Source organism: Vitis vinifera, chromosome 7 (assembly GCF_030704535.1).
Source record: "Vitis vinifera cultivar Pinot Noir 40024 chromosome 7, ASM3070453v1".
In the NCBI taxonomy this organism is placed as follows: Eukaryota; Viridiplantae; Streptophyta; class Magnoliopsida; order Vitales; family Vitaceae; genus Vitis; species Vitis vinifera.
In genome coordinates this window covers 24,478,126-24,495,613 of record NC_081811.1, presented here as the reverse complement: position 1 = coordinate 24,495,613, position 17,488 = coordinate 24,478,126, and the positions used below count along the sequence as shown (strand labels likewise).

General features: G+C 35.3%; 2 protein-coding genes across 3 annotated transcripts in view; one reads left to right on the top strand and one right to left on the bottom strand.

The window, feature by feature from the left end:
* Nucleotides 1-268: 268 nt before the first annotated feature.
* LOC100251508 (MADS-box protein SVP) lies at nucleotides 269-6,859 on the bottom strand. 2 transcript variants are annotated; one of them, XM_019218353.2, is made up of 10 exons: nucleotides 6,701-6,859; nucleotides 6,384-6,567; nucleotides 5,828-6,046; nucleotides 1,673-1,751; nucleotides 1,473-1,537; nucleotides 1,295-1,394; nucleotides 1,165-1,206; nucleotides 1,018-1,059; nucleotides 785-939; nucleotides 269-505 (listed from the first exon to the last, which is right to left on the bottom strand). In XM_019218353.2, exons 3-10 carry the CDS (start codon nucleotides 6,007-6,009, stop codon nucleotides 487-489), a joined length of 684 nt encoding a protein of 227 aa, XP_019073898.1. In that variant the 5' UTR covers nucleotides 6,010-6,046; nucleotides 6,384-6,567; nucleotides 6,701-6,859; the 3' UTR covers nucleotides 269-486. The 2 variants fall into 2 exon arrangements, with proteins under 2 accessions (XP_019073898.1, XP_019073897.1); XM_019218352.2 differs by having other exon boundaries at nucleotides 6,384-6,707.
* Nucleotides 6,860-11,396: 4,537 nt separating this feature from the next.
* Nucleotides 11,397-17,488, top strand: part of LOC100251513 (kinesin-like protein KIN-14B) — a 35,433-nt gene continuing 29,341 nt past the window's right edge. Inside the window, exons 1-7 of the mRNA XM_059738563.1 lie at nucleotides 11,397-11,954; nucleotides 13,090-13,213; nucleotides 13,791-13,877; nucleotides 14,177-14,347; nucleotides 14,469-14,575; nucleotides 15,128-15,259; nucleotides 15,413-15,591. Of these exons, the coding sequence (XP_059594546.1) occupies nucleotides 11,757-11,954; nucleotides 13,090-13,213; nucleotides 13,791-13,877; nucleotides 14,177-14,347; nucleotides 14,469-14,575; nucleotides 15,128-15,259; nucleotides 15,413-15,591 (998 nt within the window). The 5' untranslated portion in view covers nucleotides 11,397-11,756. The remainder of the gene's footprint in view (nucleotides 11,955-13,089; nucleotides 13,214-13,790; nucleotides 13,878-14,176; nucleotides 14,348-14,468; nucleotides 14,576-15,127; nucleotides 15,260-15,412; nucleotides 15,592-17,488) is intronic.

Here is a 17,488-nt window from a genome sequence, read left to right as displayed (position 1 = left end):
AATGATCTTATAAATTGAATTTTTTTTTTTAACATTTTAATTAATAAATTTTTTTAATATTACATTTATTTAATTAATTTATACTAAATTGTGAAATAATTTTGATCATATATAACTTTCTATCTCACTGTATTTAATCTTACATCAATTATCTTCCTAATACCAAACATACCTTATGAAAACTGCAAATGAAAAAAATAGTGGAAGGCGCCGTCATATGCTATAATGTGCTGTCACACCATGGCATCGATTCCATCACTATACCCGCTTTGCTATAAAGGACACAAGATATATATACCAGAGTGCATTGACAAGGTTCAACTTGCACCTTGAAATATTACCGTCTCATTGACTTGTAATCGTGTGTATATTTAACATATAGCGTGGGGGTTAATTTTACATTCCATTTAATTGAGTTGATGTTCCTGAAAAACTCCAGTCTCTTCAGCCACAGTAGTTCCCGACTTCCTCCACTGGTTATACCCGTCAACCAGAGTATGGCAGCCTGCAAAAAACACATACACAGCAGGAAAATGAAATTCTGCAAAAAGGGATACCATTGAAAGCTATGTGAGAGGTTTTTCTTACGTATAGTTTTCAGTAAGCATAAATTTTCAGAGGGTTATTTGATAAAAATGGGGGTAAAATAACCTAACTCGTCAGACCTATTGTAAAACTTACTGCTCAAATGACATTAGCACTAACAAAGAATTGTCTGTGCTTGTGGAAAGATGAGCATATGGACATAAGCCATGCCTCATTTGGATTAGTATGGTAAACTTACCCCAATTTGAGGGATGTATCTGAACTTTCATAGTCTTGTGGAGGCCCATTGGAGTTGCTAACATTGGTTACAGACTCAGATGATTGGCCTTCCTCGTGGAACATGTTTTCTGAATCACCAGCAACCTGCCTTCGGCGGTTGGAAATCTCTACCACCTTCACACAAACATTCCCAATACAATAAAAATGTAGATGAAAAAAATGCATGTGTCAAGACGTAATATCAACTCATACTTGTTGTCTTAATCGCTCGTTCTCTTCCATCAATTGGACACCCTGCATGTGTTGTTGATTTGAAGGGGAAAAAAAAAATCATTGAGAAAAAGTACAAAAAAAAAAAAAAACCATGGATTGAGAGGGACTGCACCCTTGATTATTTACCTTTGACTGAAGATCGGTTATCTCTTTCATGATTCTTTCACCCTGAGATGCATACAAAATAAGTCCCAAATAACAATTAGAGTGGAGCCTATGAGTGTGCAAAATATATAGAAAGAAAATGGACATGGACCTTTTTTTGTATCACTCGGCTCAATCCAGCTTCAAGGGATTTCTCTAGTTGCTGCAGATCTTCTATATTTAATCCTTGAAGTTCTTCTCCCCTCATCTGCCTGTTTTAAATTGGCACATGCATCAACATTCAATTTACATATAACACCAAAACTGAGTAATAAATGTCAAGATTATACCTCAGCTTATGGCTTTTATCTGCAACTTCCTTGCTCAACCTGGAGTGATTGTTGTTTTCTACTAGCTACAATGCAAAATTTCCTAATCTTCAGTAACCAAACAAACAAATGAAAGGAAAAAGATTGTATCGATTTGTCAGAGATGTAGAGTGAATTATTTAATATTAGATTGCATATATTTATACTGTAGAGAAACTGACCTGCAACTCAAGAGATGGTTGCTCAAGTTTCTCAAGGTTCTTTGATTGTAAACTATGCTTCTCAAGTATCTCTTTCATACTTCAAAAGATAAAGTATTACACAGTCAGAATCCAGAATGCTCTGAAGTTAAATAAACAAAAGATAAAATTAAAAATTACAACCCATATGCCATCCTCAACCATAGAAAATGTCAGCAGAATTACTAGCAACACATGGCTTCCAAAAAGTCTAAATGAACAACCTTTTAGTAAAATGAATTCGTGTTATATTCATGCTGATCTAATCCATGCCAACACATGATACACCAATTCAGTATTTGCACCTTTCACTGCATCCCTCAAACATAATAGGAATTGAAATAAAATCTATCTTCAAAATTTGAGGGGAATTTAGACCAGCCCCCTAGCACCACATTCCTTCAAATAACTGACAATTTCTGACAATGGCCACCAATTGTCAGTTACAAAATAAAATGGTGAAAAAAATGAGGGCACAAATGTGTCACTGATGGGCCTGAAGTGGGCCCTGTAAGGATTACACTTGTGGCGAAGCTAAAGGGGCAGATTAGGAGTTTCAATTTTAAGTAAGCTCACATGCAGTATCAAACAATGCATGAATCAATACACATACTATGAAAAGCATGTTCCATCAATGAAAATGATAAACCAATTAATATTAGATTATGTAATTGTAAAACTTTCACGGACTAAGCAGTCAAACAATCTTCTGCCCAGCTGTCTCGTTTTGTTTACAACCTAACATCAATAACTGTCCGGATTCCCAATCTGGTTTTTCATATTTTCCTTTCTTCTCATTCAGGTCAAAATTCAATCTCAGAGAGGAACATGCTAGTGGTCATGAATCCAACAATTCTGGTGACACTAGTAGGCATCAGCTGCAATTTATGGGTGGATAGGAGGCCTTCATGATATAACCAGGCTACACTTAAGGAGATTGTGATATCTCACATCATATTTCTAAAGCTGTTACTAAAAAAAAAATGTATTTTTGAAGGTGTTATTGAAATAACATATATTTTTCTAAAAATTTTTTATAAGGCTATGCATTGGAACCAATTTTGGTTTCATTTCACCTTTTAAGCAAATTGACAGGTGAAAATATCATATCAACATCACTAACAATGATGCGATTCTGTTTCAATATTTACTACCATGTGATTCCACCATATGTCAATTTTCCCTTCCCACACATCCAAAATAGAAAGGATTGATTAAGTTCTTATTAGTTGTTTATCCATCCTGGATACTTGAGTTGGCCCCTCTGATTTATTTTGGTCCTTTCTGTCTAAACCAAAGGCAATGGTCAACATCATAACTATTTTCTTCCATGATTGCAGCCCTCCTTGTGTTTGGCACCAAAGGTTTTATTAAAATATCAAACAAATACCGATAGTTTCCTTTCTCATATGCTACAAGGCTATGTTTGGTTCCTAAAAAGTACAAAGGAAAGAAAAAAAAGATTTTCATGTTTGGTTTTATCATGGAAAATACCAAAAATAAATCAGATACAATTAAAACTAGCAAGGAACTTATATATTTTAAATTATTTAATTTTTATATACAAGTTAAATGTCCACTTTAGAACAATTGGAGTTTCTTATTTCTCACTCAGCTTATGGCGACCTCTCTGAGGTACCCCATCCAATTATAGTTTCCAAGTTTTGTTCTCCTACAGCAGCCACCATTGCTTACTCCTATTACTAGTTTCAGTCGATCTTCTTCCATGTCTTCATAGAAAACAAAATGAGGATATTTCATTCCTTTTCAAGGTCAATATTCCACTTATTAAAATACATATACAAATGAAAAAGTACCCACACGATTCCTGCTGTTACACTACCAATTGATCAAACAGACTACATATGCATATCCAGCAGACCAATGCTAAAACACCTCACATCCCAGGCAACCTGAGCTTGCATGCTGCTCAATAAATGGGGAAATAAACATCAACATCACTAACATTTGAACTCTTATCTGCATGAATTAAGGTTCCAATACCATGTTAAGTTACAAATTGACCTAAAAGCTTAAGTTATTAGATGATAAACCAAGTATAAATATCAAGCCAACCTGAGTTAAACTCTCAGATGCAAAAATGGCTGAAAATCTTGTTTAACTAAGAGCAACACATTGACATCTAAAATGGAAACAGAATCCATTAACAATAAAAGGAAGTCTCTACCAAGACCGAGTGCTGCATTAAAGGGGAGACAAGAGAGAGAAGACATATAAGGATGAACAAATAAATATCATTAGTCTGAATCTTACAAAAGATTATTCAACATCTAGTGGCAATGAGAAGAAAGACTGCTATAATAACAATACAATCAAAATCATTCCTTAAGAAATCAAATCCTATGACCTAATTCCAGCAATGGAAAGCTCACAATTCTCAGACCACTAAGATTTGGTTCGTGGAATCTAATGAAGCCTGAATCATAAACACATTTAAATAAAAAAAAAAAAAGATAATTCAGACAAACCATCCAATTGCTTCGTCCTCTAATCAAGCAAATGTATTTAGGACTACATAAAATAATGTTGTTCACCAAGGGAATCCAGCTCCTATAGCAAATGTATTTAGAACAGCAATCCTTGCTACCTAGCAGACAAGATTGTTTATCCAAAATTAATTGCAGAAAGTTTCTTCTGCTTAAGAAGAGGCAGCTAACAAAGAGCCCACATGGGGCAACAAATGGCTCCAATGAACCATCAACCTGAAGTCATAGTCGATACCATTAATACTTGCTTTGTATTAACAATAGACTGAATCAGACTCATCCATAGAAGTAAGCCAGCAGCATCCTCATGAATAAAACATAGATAAGGCTAAAATTAGTTAGATGTCACACTTCTAACGGTAGAAACCCAAATTCAAGAATTTCCATTTCACCTGAGTTTCCACTGAATCAACCTTCTATGTTACATCTTCTAATATACGCACTATACCACAATGAATCTAGGAATACACCTAATTGTTGTTGCGTGTAGACAAACCCTATGGTATCAGTAACTAATAGTTCCCAATTCATTTTAACCACAAGGCAGAAAGGGGTCACCCACATAACAATGTTACAATTTTTCACATGCTTGGAGACATCAAATCCCCAAAAGCTCTAGTCTTGATACACATTTTTTATTCTTGCAAACCAGGCATTCCAATAAATGTAGATTCTGACTGCGTAATGAGGTTGTTCATAGAAAATTTATAGTCCTACAATGGAATGGCTTTCCACTGATCCACGTGCTGTCAAGTCGTGAAGGCATCGATGGTCCCAGCCTTATGCTTCCATTGGGTTCTAGCTGGACCACCCTGAAGGAAAAGATAGAAAAAGAAAGAAAAAAAATCTGAATTTGATATGATATTAGGGTGATCCAAAAGCATAGCTCCCATAACTGCTGAAGCGTATTAGTTTTGATGCATTTCTCATGATTTTCACCTACAATCTACCAAACTTTTAGTCCCTATTTTTTTTGCCATACTATAGTTTTTTTTTTTCGTTAGGCCTACTTGGAGCTTTTTACAGATGCCTTTAGCGAGGGGACATTGAGCATCTATCCAGTTCTCTTGTTTATACAGAAACCAATGAACCGTAACCGTGAGGCTTATAACACATCCACATGTAACTCTTTATACAGTTTCTCACCTGTATATATTCTTAGGAATAATTTAGACTTTCCTGTCGACACTCTTCATATTGCCCATATCCTGAAGTCTCTTCTTCCTCCCAAAAGTTCATATACTAAATGGAAAAAAAATGATGAGAAGAATCCCATAACCTAATGATGGACTCTGCGCTAAAATGCCACCATATGGTTAACGTGTATGATGTTGATCTGTAATACCCAGATCTCAAGAATATATTCTGAATGCTTCCTCAATCCCATCTACCCATCAAACTCCATTTATAAAACAGTATTCAAGTTACCCACTTCTCTTCCCTTTATTTGTTCCTATTTGCATCAGATTTCAAGATGAAGATCAAACCCCATCATTCTCTTTCTAAACTACAGAGTTGTAGTGAAGATATAGGAGAGAGAAAGTGGACATACAACTGAGCAAACTTAGATAGACGATAAAACATAGTTCCCATGTACATATATGGAAGTTGGATGTTTAGAGAGAGAGACCTGGAGCTTGAGAACTCGAAGAGCTTGCCAGTGGAAGAAAATATGATAAGAGCAACATCCGCATCGCAGAGAACGGAGAGCTCCTCAGCCTTCTTGAAAAGTCCCCTCCTTCTCTTAGAAAAGGTCACTTGCCTAGCAGTGGCGTTATCAATCTTCTTGATTTGAATCTTCTCCCTCGCCATTTCAGCTCCTTCCGAGCACAATTATGACCAGAAAAAACTGGGAAAAAAAAAAAAAAACCACATCAAGCACGGAATAAACCGGCATACAATCTGACGAATCAACCTAAATGAGAAAAAAGGCAGAAACACTTTCTATATAGAGATTGTGTATGATGAAAGCAATGAATAGAGAGAGACAGTTACTGAACAAAAACGGCGGCATTTTTCCAAATTTAGCCAAGAATCAAAGCCAAAGCCCTAGGTAAATAAAAAGACAGAAACATGGTTTCCGTTTCAGATCAAAAGGGGTTGAACCATAGACATTTTCACCAGTTACAGCTCATTGAACCCAGAGAAGGTTGAGATGGGGATTGCCAAAAACATTTATTACTTACCAATTTGGGAGGGTGCTGGTGTTGGGTCTGATGCAGTGTCTGTTTTATGAGGGCTAAAATGCCACCAATGGCAAGTGGTAAGAACGTGTGAGAAAGTGTAAGAACAACCAAAAGGCAAAAAAGAAACACCCTTTTATAGCGAGGCCGTCTCTTCTCTTCTTTTTCAATTCCTTCACTTTAGTTTCTGCAAAAAGTTAGGAAGATATGTGACTGGAAACAAAAGGAAGAAGAGAGCAGATGTTTAAGAATTTTCTATTTGGGCGGTATCCTTGTTGATAAAGTGAAGCAACGACCCACTCCCACATCTTTTCCCTTACCTGGTTTATTTTCCTTTTACGAATTCTGATTCCATTATACCATCTCTATCATTCGCCGGCATCAGCCCCACTTCGATTTACAACCAAATTTTTTCTCCAATAAATAATAAATTATTGGTCTTTTCAGGAACCTACCATCCCCTGTGCCACGCATTTTTCAATATACCAAACCCCGTCTGGTTAATTCTCTTTAATACTTGTAAAAATCCACATTGCCGATTTTCCAATTCCAAACTACCAGCCATGTAGTGGAGAAAAGTATAAATTGCCAAACAACCACCCACAGAAATGCAAAATACGTTAATGACTACGTATAAAAATACAGGGTATAAGTTTATAACCATGACCAAACGGCACCGTTGCAGTTGGAACGTCCGCTTCCCGTACCGCCTTTTGGCCATGCCGGTGTCAGCCTGGCCTGTCCCACGGCACTGCTTCAAGGTATTCATAATTGCCTACAAAGTCCCTTGTTCAATTATTGGGCGGCCCATATTTTGCCACGTGATGGGACCTACAGTTGGATAGTAACGTGGCGACATCTTAGCGGGGTAATGATAGTGATGAGTTCAGCGGCTGGCGGCCTGTATGAACGTCAGCTCAGCTGACCGTTGACTGAAAACCTACTTTTAGAGTCCCCAGTGCCCACTGTCTGTACTCCTCCTATTTTTAATTTAAATTTTATAATTTGATTAATAAGTTCATATTTTAAATTATATTATGATTTTAATATTACAATTTATTTTAAAGGTAGATACTTTTACACTGATTTCCTGATGAATTGTCTACTCCAACAGATGAACTGTACGGTGACACGTCCGTGCACTGTTTGATGGGCTTTTTTTTCTTCTTTTTTTTTTTCTTTTGGCATGATTCCTTTGGTTTTATTTATTTTTAGTGTGTGTATTGAATTTTGGAAGTGCTGGTTGAGGTCAAGTTTAGACTGGCAAAACAGTGCCCTATTTATAGTTAGTGAGAGACATTTCACCAGTTGGCTTGTTCCCAAGGCTTAGACCTATGGGCTGGCCGCCCTACCTAATAGGCTAATACCTTTGCAGGGGTGGGGGAGAGCAGAGGCGAGAGCATTGTCCGGGCACTCGCTGGACGACTCCTACTGCTTTGGGTCTTTTATGGATGTGATAATAAATAGGTCATCGGGTCTTGGCTTGAGGATTAAAAACTTATAATATTGTGGGGTCTTAAAATAAATAAATAAAATTATCACTGTTTTTAATTTAAGATATTTTTGTTTTGACATTCTAGCTTTTTTTTCTCCCATTTTCCACCTTGGGGTCTAGACTTGCATCAAATTCTCACATTCTCTCCCATTATCCATCCACCTGGGTCTAGGCTTTCATCAAATTCTCACATTTTCTCTCGCTTTCCGCCTTGTGTCTAGCCTTGCCTCAAATTCTCACATTTTCTCCCATTTTCCACTTCAATGCTAAAATAATAGTGCTGTAGTTTTCAAAATGAGCACTAGTATAAATCTAAATTAAAGGTAATGATTTATCTCATAACTCATATGCCATATCTAAAACATAGTCATTAGTATTCTTATAACTACCGATCTGAGCATAAATCATTTATGTCAGTATTGTTGCTCAATTCGTTATTTATGATCTTCATAGATCCTTGTAATGTCAATAGATCATTTAAGAAGAAGATACATCACGGTTGATAATGTCATTTTGACTTATTTTTCATATCTTCTCGAACTTAATAAAAGTCCTTTTGCTTTTGGGTTTTTCTCCTTTTTCATACGTCAATTTTTTTAAGTTACGTCCATTATTGGAATATTTGTTCAATTTATGTATTTTTAAGTGTAATTTGTATATCTTTATAACATTTATATACCTAGTGTTTTTTAATGTCACACGTGTCTTTCATTGCATTTTGTTTACAAACCTTATATGTATTTTCATTTTTTTTTTAATGCGGCTTTGTTTTTGTAATAAAAAACATCACTACAACATTATAATCGTGGGGGGCTCATCTCCCTGTGTCCCTTTCCAACTCAAACACTTTGGGCATTTAGGACAGGTGTACAACCCATCCAGATCTCACCATCCGGACCGAGGCAAGCTACATCAAGTTCCAAGCGTGAGAAGGTTCCTTTCCTTTATGGGGTCAGACGTCAAGGGGAGTCCGAACCCCCCAAATGGGATGGAATGTTCAGTTATGTCTTAAAAACCTACTGATATGCGTGATTATTCACACTTTATATGTAGACGATCAATGAGATTCCATTTAGCCCGCAGTACCATGTCAATTAATTGTTGTACATAATCCTAAACCATCAACGAGCTGAGAGGACAGACAACTATGCAATCCAATATCACGACACATCAACTGATGACACCTACCAACTATCCATAATTATGATGATTGTCCAGTCGTCTATAAAACAATCATCATTATAGTAAAAAATCAAAGTACTTAGTAGCACTATAATGACAATCTCGTCAACCTTATATAAACCCTAAAAAAACACAAATGAGGTATGCGCTTATACATACACCAACTCTCTCCCACTAAGTAACATGAGCTATTATTGTTTGATTTAAGTTTCGAATGGGTGTGTCTGGATTATCCGTTCGGACATCATTTTTTGCAATAAATGAGTCTATCCGGGTTCATCATTGCTAGACGGACTATTTGAGAAGCATGGATAATGGAAAAAGGTTGTATCACTTTAATCTTTAGTTGGCATAACATCAATAATGATGTAAAACAAATCCTTCTCAATGTACATGATCAGTTACATTTATTTCAAATAACAAGTACAAGATCATTTTAAAAAAATTGTGATTTTTCATTTATAGTTAATTGTTTTCAAAATACATTTGACCATGACAAACTTTTGAGATAATTGTAATTTTTTGGTAGTCATGTTTATTTATTTTATTTTTCCATGAGGTAAGAGAAGACTTTTGCTGCAAAACATGTAGACATTGTTTGTTTTTATAGTTTTTTGGTTTCATTTTCAAATAAAATCATATTAGAATAAAAGAAAACTTGTTGGGAGAGCTATTTTCTTTTATTTTTAGGAAAATCGAGTTAAAAAATATATATATATAAGAAATTTGAAAACACCGATTTGATGTATCCAAAAATTTGAAAAGCAAATAAAAATATATGTAATTAAAATGAATAAAACATGAACGATATTTTATCACGCAAATAAAATATAATATTCAATCACGATAAAAATGTATTATATCAAATGATTTAAGAGTTTATCATAATTTTACATTATCATTACAAATATGCTTGGAAAAAAAATCATAATAACTAGCAAACATTAAAATAAAAATAGAGAATTGAAAAAACCATTAGTTTTCATAGGTTATGATAAGTCAATAACATGCATTGAAAATATAAAATCCAAGCATAATTTTGGCTCTAAAAATTCAATTATAAATCAAATATACACTACACATGGTAACCATACATTCCACAACTATCAAAATGAGATATCAAATTTCAATGGGCACAATATTTATTAAAATGGATTAAAAATTATGAAAATAATCTTAAATTTGTAAAATCAATATTTTTCAAAACTTTAACATGAAGAGTAACTAATTTTTTTACATTAATATTTTTAAATATTTTGATTATTTATATATGTGTTTTAAAGGAAAAAAAAATATTTTTTGTAAGAAAAAACAATGATATTTTTGTCCAAAGCATAAAATTTTATAAGATGAAAAAAAAAGAAAAGGTTGAGGGTTAGTTTTGCAAATAGATGGTGATTTCATCATTATTGATCAAATAATATAAAAAAAAAGTAAGGAAAACATTTTTTTTTATATTTGGGTTTACTTTAAAAAAATCTAAAAACAAATAAAATATAATTAAAATTAGTCAAAAAATTTATTTAATTTCAAATAATTTCATTTTTATGCAATAAGGAAAAACAAGTAAAATGAATTTAAAAAAACATATAAAATAATTTATTAACTTAATTTTTTAAAAATTTATTCATTCTTTTTATTTCATGGTACTAGGATTTTTTATTTTATTTCTCCAATATTTACTCTAAAAGTAAAAATTAAGAAAAATAAATAATATATTTAAAATTAATATTTTTTATTTTTATTTTTAAAGTATATACATTTTTAGCTAATATTAACCGTGTTTGATTTTTCTTTTTATGATAAACTAAAAGAAAATATGTGAGAAAATAAAGAAGGGTAATCCACATAGGTAAAGAATTTATAACAAATTTAAATAATTTATTAATTATATTTTAATTTATTAAAATAGGAATTGGATTGTTGAAAAAACAAGAGGAAAAAAAATGGAAGGGAAGTTGCCCCATTCCCAAAGTAAATTTTCCTTTTGAAAACATAACATTATTTATTAAAATGGAAATTTGAACTATGTGCTACAAATAATTTCACATATTTAATTTTTGTTAGTATTTTTTAATAGAAAACCAGATATGGAATAGTACTTTCCGAAACCATAGTATAAGATTTTCTGATATTAAAATGCATGGTCCATAAATTTAAACTTACTATTAGGACCAAAATATATTTCATCTGTCAAAAAATGTAAAAATATAAGTACGGAAAAATACTTAAAATTTGTCTAATTTACAAACACCGAGGAAAGTCGAATTAAAGTCAACTTAACTGCGTTGTCGATATTCGATTATTATTTGACCTCTGGATAATTTTATTTCCCAATTGATTCGGGTTTAGCCTTGCCACATAGGTGCCAAGTTGCCAACCGACATGGCACGTCGCCGGCTCAGCACGGGAGGAAGGCCGCACGGGCCAGCGCACGTGCGCCACCTTATCTGAAGGCCCAAGCCTAGCAAACAAGTGATAAAACTGTGAGAGCGAGGCGTGAAGTTATAGGAAGCGCAGAATATTTGTGAGCCATAAAGCAGCAGGGTGTCCACAATTTGAATCAGCATGCCCCCAACTAAAACGACACCGTTTGGGTCATCGCTTCTTAAGCAGATGGAACGGGGGAAAGGTGCAGAGATGGTTCGGCTACTTCGTCTTCAGACATAAAGGGCAGCTTGGTCGAGAGAGCTAGGGTAATGGCGGAGCAGAAGAACAGGTGGAATTGGGAGGTGTCTGGGTTCGAGCCGAGGAAGGCCTTCGATCAGGAGGATCGCAAAGTCTCCTCGCCCTTAGTTCGGAGGTACTCGATCTCCACTTCGTCTGTTGTCCAGCATTCGGAGCAATCGAAGCAAGCTCTCTCCTCGAAGTTTCAGAAATTGAAGGACAAAGTCAAGGTTTCGATTTCACTCACATTTCATTCTTCTTGTAAATTGTTGCTGGAATTATAGCTTTTGTAGTTGAGGACTGGTAATTGGAGTGGTTCGAACTGATTTTGTTTATTGATAACAATGTGGCTCGATTGTCTTGTGCCCTTCGGTGATAATTGGATTGAAATTTATCATAGTCTTCAAAATTTTGGGAAAATGTCCCGACATTGTGATTTGAGATGGTCGGCGGAAGGTTAGTACTTGAGATTGTAACTTATGTGAAGGTAATTGTGGTGCGAGCTGAAGATGTTATCGATGATCTAGTATGTTTGAATTTAAATTAAAAGGTTGGTTTAAAAACATTTCCAGATTTTATACATAAAGAGTAGGAGAGTACACAATTTTCCATGTCTATACTGTCATGGTAACTGCTTGGATTCTGATAAAAAAAAAGTGGTAACTGGTTGGCTGTGTGGAAATGGAAAAATACATGATTCAATGGGAGCACCAATTTTTAATTTTTTTAATTATAAAATTTGATTTCTTTATGGTGGAATTGAGGTTTAGTTGCATAAATTATGAATGGTTAAATTTTGTGCTTTTTTCCAAAAATCTGTTGATGATCAGCCTCAAATAAAAATAGGGCTATATTTGCTTTCTGACAGTCTTCTTGATGCATAAATTAGTACTTGTTCACACTGAATAAATAACTATTCTATGAAATTGCACTGAAAACACACTTGAGAAATTAACTATTGCTTTATTATTGTCATGGTAAAATGGAACTTGTTAGGGCAAGATTTGAAGGACATGTTAAAAAAATTGCAATCTGAATGAAGAGAGTGTTTATGTAAACACAAATATACAGGAGAAAAAAATGAGGGCATAGAAAAATAAGTGAGTTTTCTGGCCTGTCTTTAGCAAGTTTTCTGGCCTTCATCAAGGGCATTTCCTAGGGTTGGACTGGAATTACTTGTATGATGAGTAACGAAGATTTCATGTTTCTTATAACTCTGATATCTTGTTATGTAGTTCAAGAACCAAGTGGTAAAAGTGTCTTTTGAAGATCTAATTCTGGTTTCTTTAAGAAAAGTCATTTTATCTGGTTTAATTGCCAAATGGATATGGTTATCACATTATCCTGTTATTTTATGTCATACAGCTTGCTAGAGAAGATTATTTGGAGTTGAGACAAGAAGCCAGTGAGTTGCAGGAATACTCTAATGCAAAACTCGATAGAGTTACCCGTTATCTGGGTGTTCTTGCTGATAAGACCCGCAAGCTAGGTAAGGACTTAACTTTTTCTGTATCAGTGGACATCAAAGCCTTGAAAGGGTGTGTTTGATTTCAATGTGTACTTGGGTAATAATTTTTTTGCTTATATAAAAATGTTGGAAGATAATAATTTTTGACATGTGTCCAAAAATTGATGTTCTCTACATCAATAATAAGCTATCATGGCTGGTATTATTTTATCCCTTGAAATGTTCATTTCTGTGATGTTGTTGAGGCCTTCATTTCTGTATGTTTCTTTTTCAAATGCTGGACTGTAACTTTACCTTGTTGTGATGAGCTGACACTGTTTATTTTGGGGTTTTTAGGTGGGTTTTATTCGCTGAAACCATTTTAACTCGATGACTCCATGTGGTGTTGCCACAATTTAATGCATTAACAATTTGTATGACAACCAAATATTTTCTTATGTACATCTATCATTTCATGGGTATCATCAACATCGCAAAATCTGTGAAGTTTTAAGATGTTTCATCACTGCCTTCATTTCTTGGTCTTAGAAGTTCTATTGTTGCTGGGTTTTTATGGATTTTAAACTTTGCTGATATGTAATTTGTCATCTTATTTCAGATCAAGCTGCTCTTGAAACTGAATCTAGAATTTCTCCATTGTTAAATGAGAAGAAAAGGTTATTTAATGACTTACTGACAGCCAAAGGTATCATGACTCCTTTCTTTACCTTTTTGGGTTGCTGTATCCTGCTTTGAAGGGTACGACACCTTCTGTTTTGTACTATTCCATTAATTTTCAGTGAATTGAATTTGTATTTTTTTTTTTGTTAAAGAACCATAATTTCTACAAGTTTGCTATTTCCAAAATCCCATCTCTCTTCCCCTTCCCCCCAACCAGAAGCCTCTTCCTTTCCCTTTCTATTGTAGTTTTTCTATATTTTGTGCTCTGGAATTAATTAAGTAGTTTTCAGTCTTTTATGTGACAAAATGGGCTGATAATTTCAGGTAACATAAAGGTATTTTGTCGTACAAGACCTCTTTTTGAAGACGAGGGTCCATCAGTTGTTGAGTTTCCTGATAATTTTACAATCCGTGTTAACACTGGTGATGATACTATATCCAACCCTAAGAAGGATTTTGAATTTGACAGGGTTTATGGGCCTCATGTTGGACAAGGTGAGTGTGAAATTCTTTGTTGTATTTTCTCTACTTCTGAATGGATGAATGAAGAGGAGGCTATGTTTATTCATTCAGGCACTGATAGTATGTATCTTACCTTTGCCTTTTGTTATTGCAGCCGAAATTTTCAGTGATGTTCAGCCACTTGTACAGTCAGCTTTGGATGGATATAATGTCTCTATTTTTGCTTATGGCCAAACCCGATCAGGAAAGACGCACACTATGGTCTCTCTCTCTCTCTCTCTCTCCTGATTGCTTACTCGCTCTCTTCTTTGTATATGTGCATATTTATCTATCAAAAAAAAAAATTTTTTTTTGTATATATGCATATTTGTGTACTTAGATATATATTAGATTTGTGTGCCTTTGTGCCCAAACTTATGTTCTCGTGTATCATGTGCATGTACTTGTTTATAGTATATTAGCCTAGCATTTGAGCATTAATATAATGGGTCTATACAGATAAGAGATTTTTCAATTATGCTGCTCCTCAGTAACTACTAAGTTTGGTCAACTCTATTTACAAGTTTCCATAGCTGTAGCTTAGTCAATGTTGATTATGTAGTTGGATTGTTATACCTGGTTTAGTACCAAAAGACAAATTTTGTAAGACTGCAGAGTAATGTTCTATTCAATGTTGCAGATATGAACTATCCGACACTTCACTTTGGGTGGTTTTATGGTTTCTAAGGGCATTTAAATATATTAAATTATGAATTATTTCTATGATATTTGGCCTGGTAGGTTTATCCTTTGATTTACTCTCTCTTTTCACAGGAAGGATCTAGCCATGATCGTGGTTTATATGCACGATGTTTTGAGGAGTTGTTTGATTTATCCAATTCAGATACTACTTCTACGTCTCGATTTAATTTCTTTGTCACAATCTTTGAGCTCTACAATGAACAGGTTCAATCATCTTTTATCTTTGCTTTACTTCTTTTGTTCATCCAAATCATGCTCTAGTGAATACCCTTTTTTATTTATTTAAATGTTGGATGATGGTTTGAGCTTGACCACCTTACAATGTTTTGATGGTATACCCCTGTTGTGTTCTTAAAGACAAGGGATTTGCTCTCAGAATCAAGAAACAGTTTGCCAAAGATCCGCATGGGGTCACCAGAATCCTTTATAGAACTTGTGCAGGAAGAAGTTGATAATCCTCGTGACTTCTTTAGAGTCCTAAAAGCAGCATTTCAGAGTCGAGGAGCTGATGTATTAAAGTTCAACGTCTCTCATCTGTATGGTTTAATCTATGCCTCTCTGAAGTCCTCTTAGATGGGGTGCATTCTGCCTATACTTGCTGCATTATATTCAATTAATGTGTTTGTCCAACTTATGGTCATGCTTTTACTTAAAACAGTTGTAGTGAGAAGTATGTTAAAACCTCATTTTTCCCTATCAAAGGCCACAAAGTTCAGAATTGGATATGACTGCTAAGTTTAACATCAAAGAAACTGTATTGAATAAGTTCAGATATGCATTACTGGCCCTGGTTTTTCACTTTCCATGCCACTTTCCCTTCAGTCAGGAAATTGGTTAATTTTATCAGGAAGAAAACTGAGTCATTTCTGTTAAATAAAAACATCAAGGACTTTCCCTTCAGTTTTCCTTCTTTCCTTCTTCTCCTGTTTTTGTGTTTTAATTTTATCTGGAAGAAGACTAATTCGTTTTTATTAAATACGACGGTATACAGAATCTGATTGAAAAAACAAGAAGCAAAACTCCACAAATAGGAGCAACACAAGCTGTGCTTTTGAGGAAGAGACTAAACAAAAAAAGGGGGGGGGGGAAGAATCCAAGACCAATCCAAAGATTTACTAATTATAAGCTTTACCCATAGGAAGTCTAATGTCAGGTTGCATAAGGAGGAGTCCAATCTGTTGTTAGGTAGTCAGGGGGATACTGAGGTATCCCCATCGGGTGATCTCCTTATTGATGGAGCATCCCCTCCTTTTGGACCCAAGGCGCGCCCAGTGCGCCGATCAGGGTGGAAGACATTGTTGGGTGGGGAGTTTGGCTGGGGCGGCACATCTGTTAAAAGATAACGCAGGTATCCTAAGATGAGCTCAACGTGGCACCTTGGCTTGGCTCGCGGGCGGGCACAAAGCAGGGCTCTGTTCCCCAGGAAAATGGCTAAAGTGCGAGAGGTTTTATGCTCTCTGGACATTAAGGTGTATTCCAGGAAGAAGAACAGAGGCCCCACAGGTAATTGAGACCTGGTGGTTTTGGCTTGGAAGGTTAGGGTCTTTGTGTTTTTCCATGAAAATTATCAACTGGAACGTTAGGGGTTTAGGCTCAAGGAATAAGCGTAGGATGGTTAAAGATTTCCTTAGGTCAACGAATCCGGATGTTGTGATGATTCAGGAAACAAAAAAGGAGAAATGTGACAGAAGGTTTGTGGGTGGTGTTTGGATGGTCAGAAATAAGGATTGGGTTGCTCTTCCGGCGTCTAGGGCATCAGGTGGGATTTTGATCATTTGGGATTCAAAAAATCTGCGTAGTGAGGAGGTGGTAATAGGATCTTTCTCGGTCTCAGTCAAGTTCGCTTTGGACGGTTGTGGACCTCTTTAGATTTCCGCTGTTTATGGTCCAAACAGTCTCTCACTTAGGAAGGATTTTTGGGTGGAACTTTTTGACATATATGGACTAACTTATCCGTTATGGTGTGTGGGCGGTGATTTTAATGTCATAAGGAGAAGCTCAGAAAAATTGGGGGGTTCTAGTCTAACATCAAGCATGAGGGACTTTGATAGTTTTATTAGAGAATGTGAATTGCTTGACCCACTTCTTCGGAACGCTTCATTCACTTGGTCAAATTTGCAAGAGTCTCCCGTGTGTAAGAGACTAGACCGTTTTCTCTACTCAAATGAGTGGGGGCTGCTCTTTCCCCAAGGCCTTCAAGAAGCCCTAATTAGAAGGACCTCGGATCACTGGCCAATTGTTATGGATACCAACCTGTTCATGTGGGGCCCAACACCTTTTAGGTTTGAGAATATGTGGTTACAACATCCTAATTTCAAGGAGAACTTTAGAAATTGGTGGAGTGGTTTTCAAGGTAACGGATGGGAAGGCCATAAGTTCATGAGGAGACTACAATATGTTAAAGCCAAATTGAAGGAGTGGAATAAGTTTTCT

What these genes read in the sequence shown, in the direction of transcription:
- LOC100251508 (XM_019218353.2), bottom strand. Translation starts at nt 6,009, where the DNA reads ATGGCGAGGGAGAAGATTCAAATCAAGAAGATTGATAACGCCACTGCT. An exon ending in TTCGAGTTCTCAAGCTCCAG is followed by an intron (nt 1,752 to 5,827) that starts GTCTCTCTCTCT and finishes TATCTTTTGAAG; the next exon opens with TATGAAAGAGATACTTGAGA. An exon ending in GATAAAAGCCATAAGCTGAG is followed by an intron (nt 1,395 to 1,472) that starts GTATAATCTTGA and finishes AATTTAAAACAG; the next exon opens with GCAGATGAGGGGAGAAGAAC.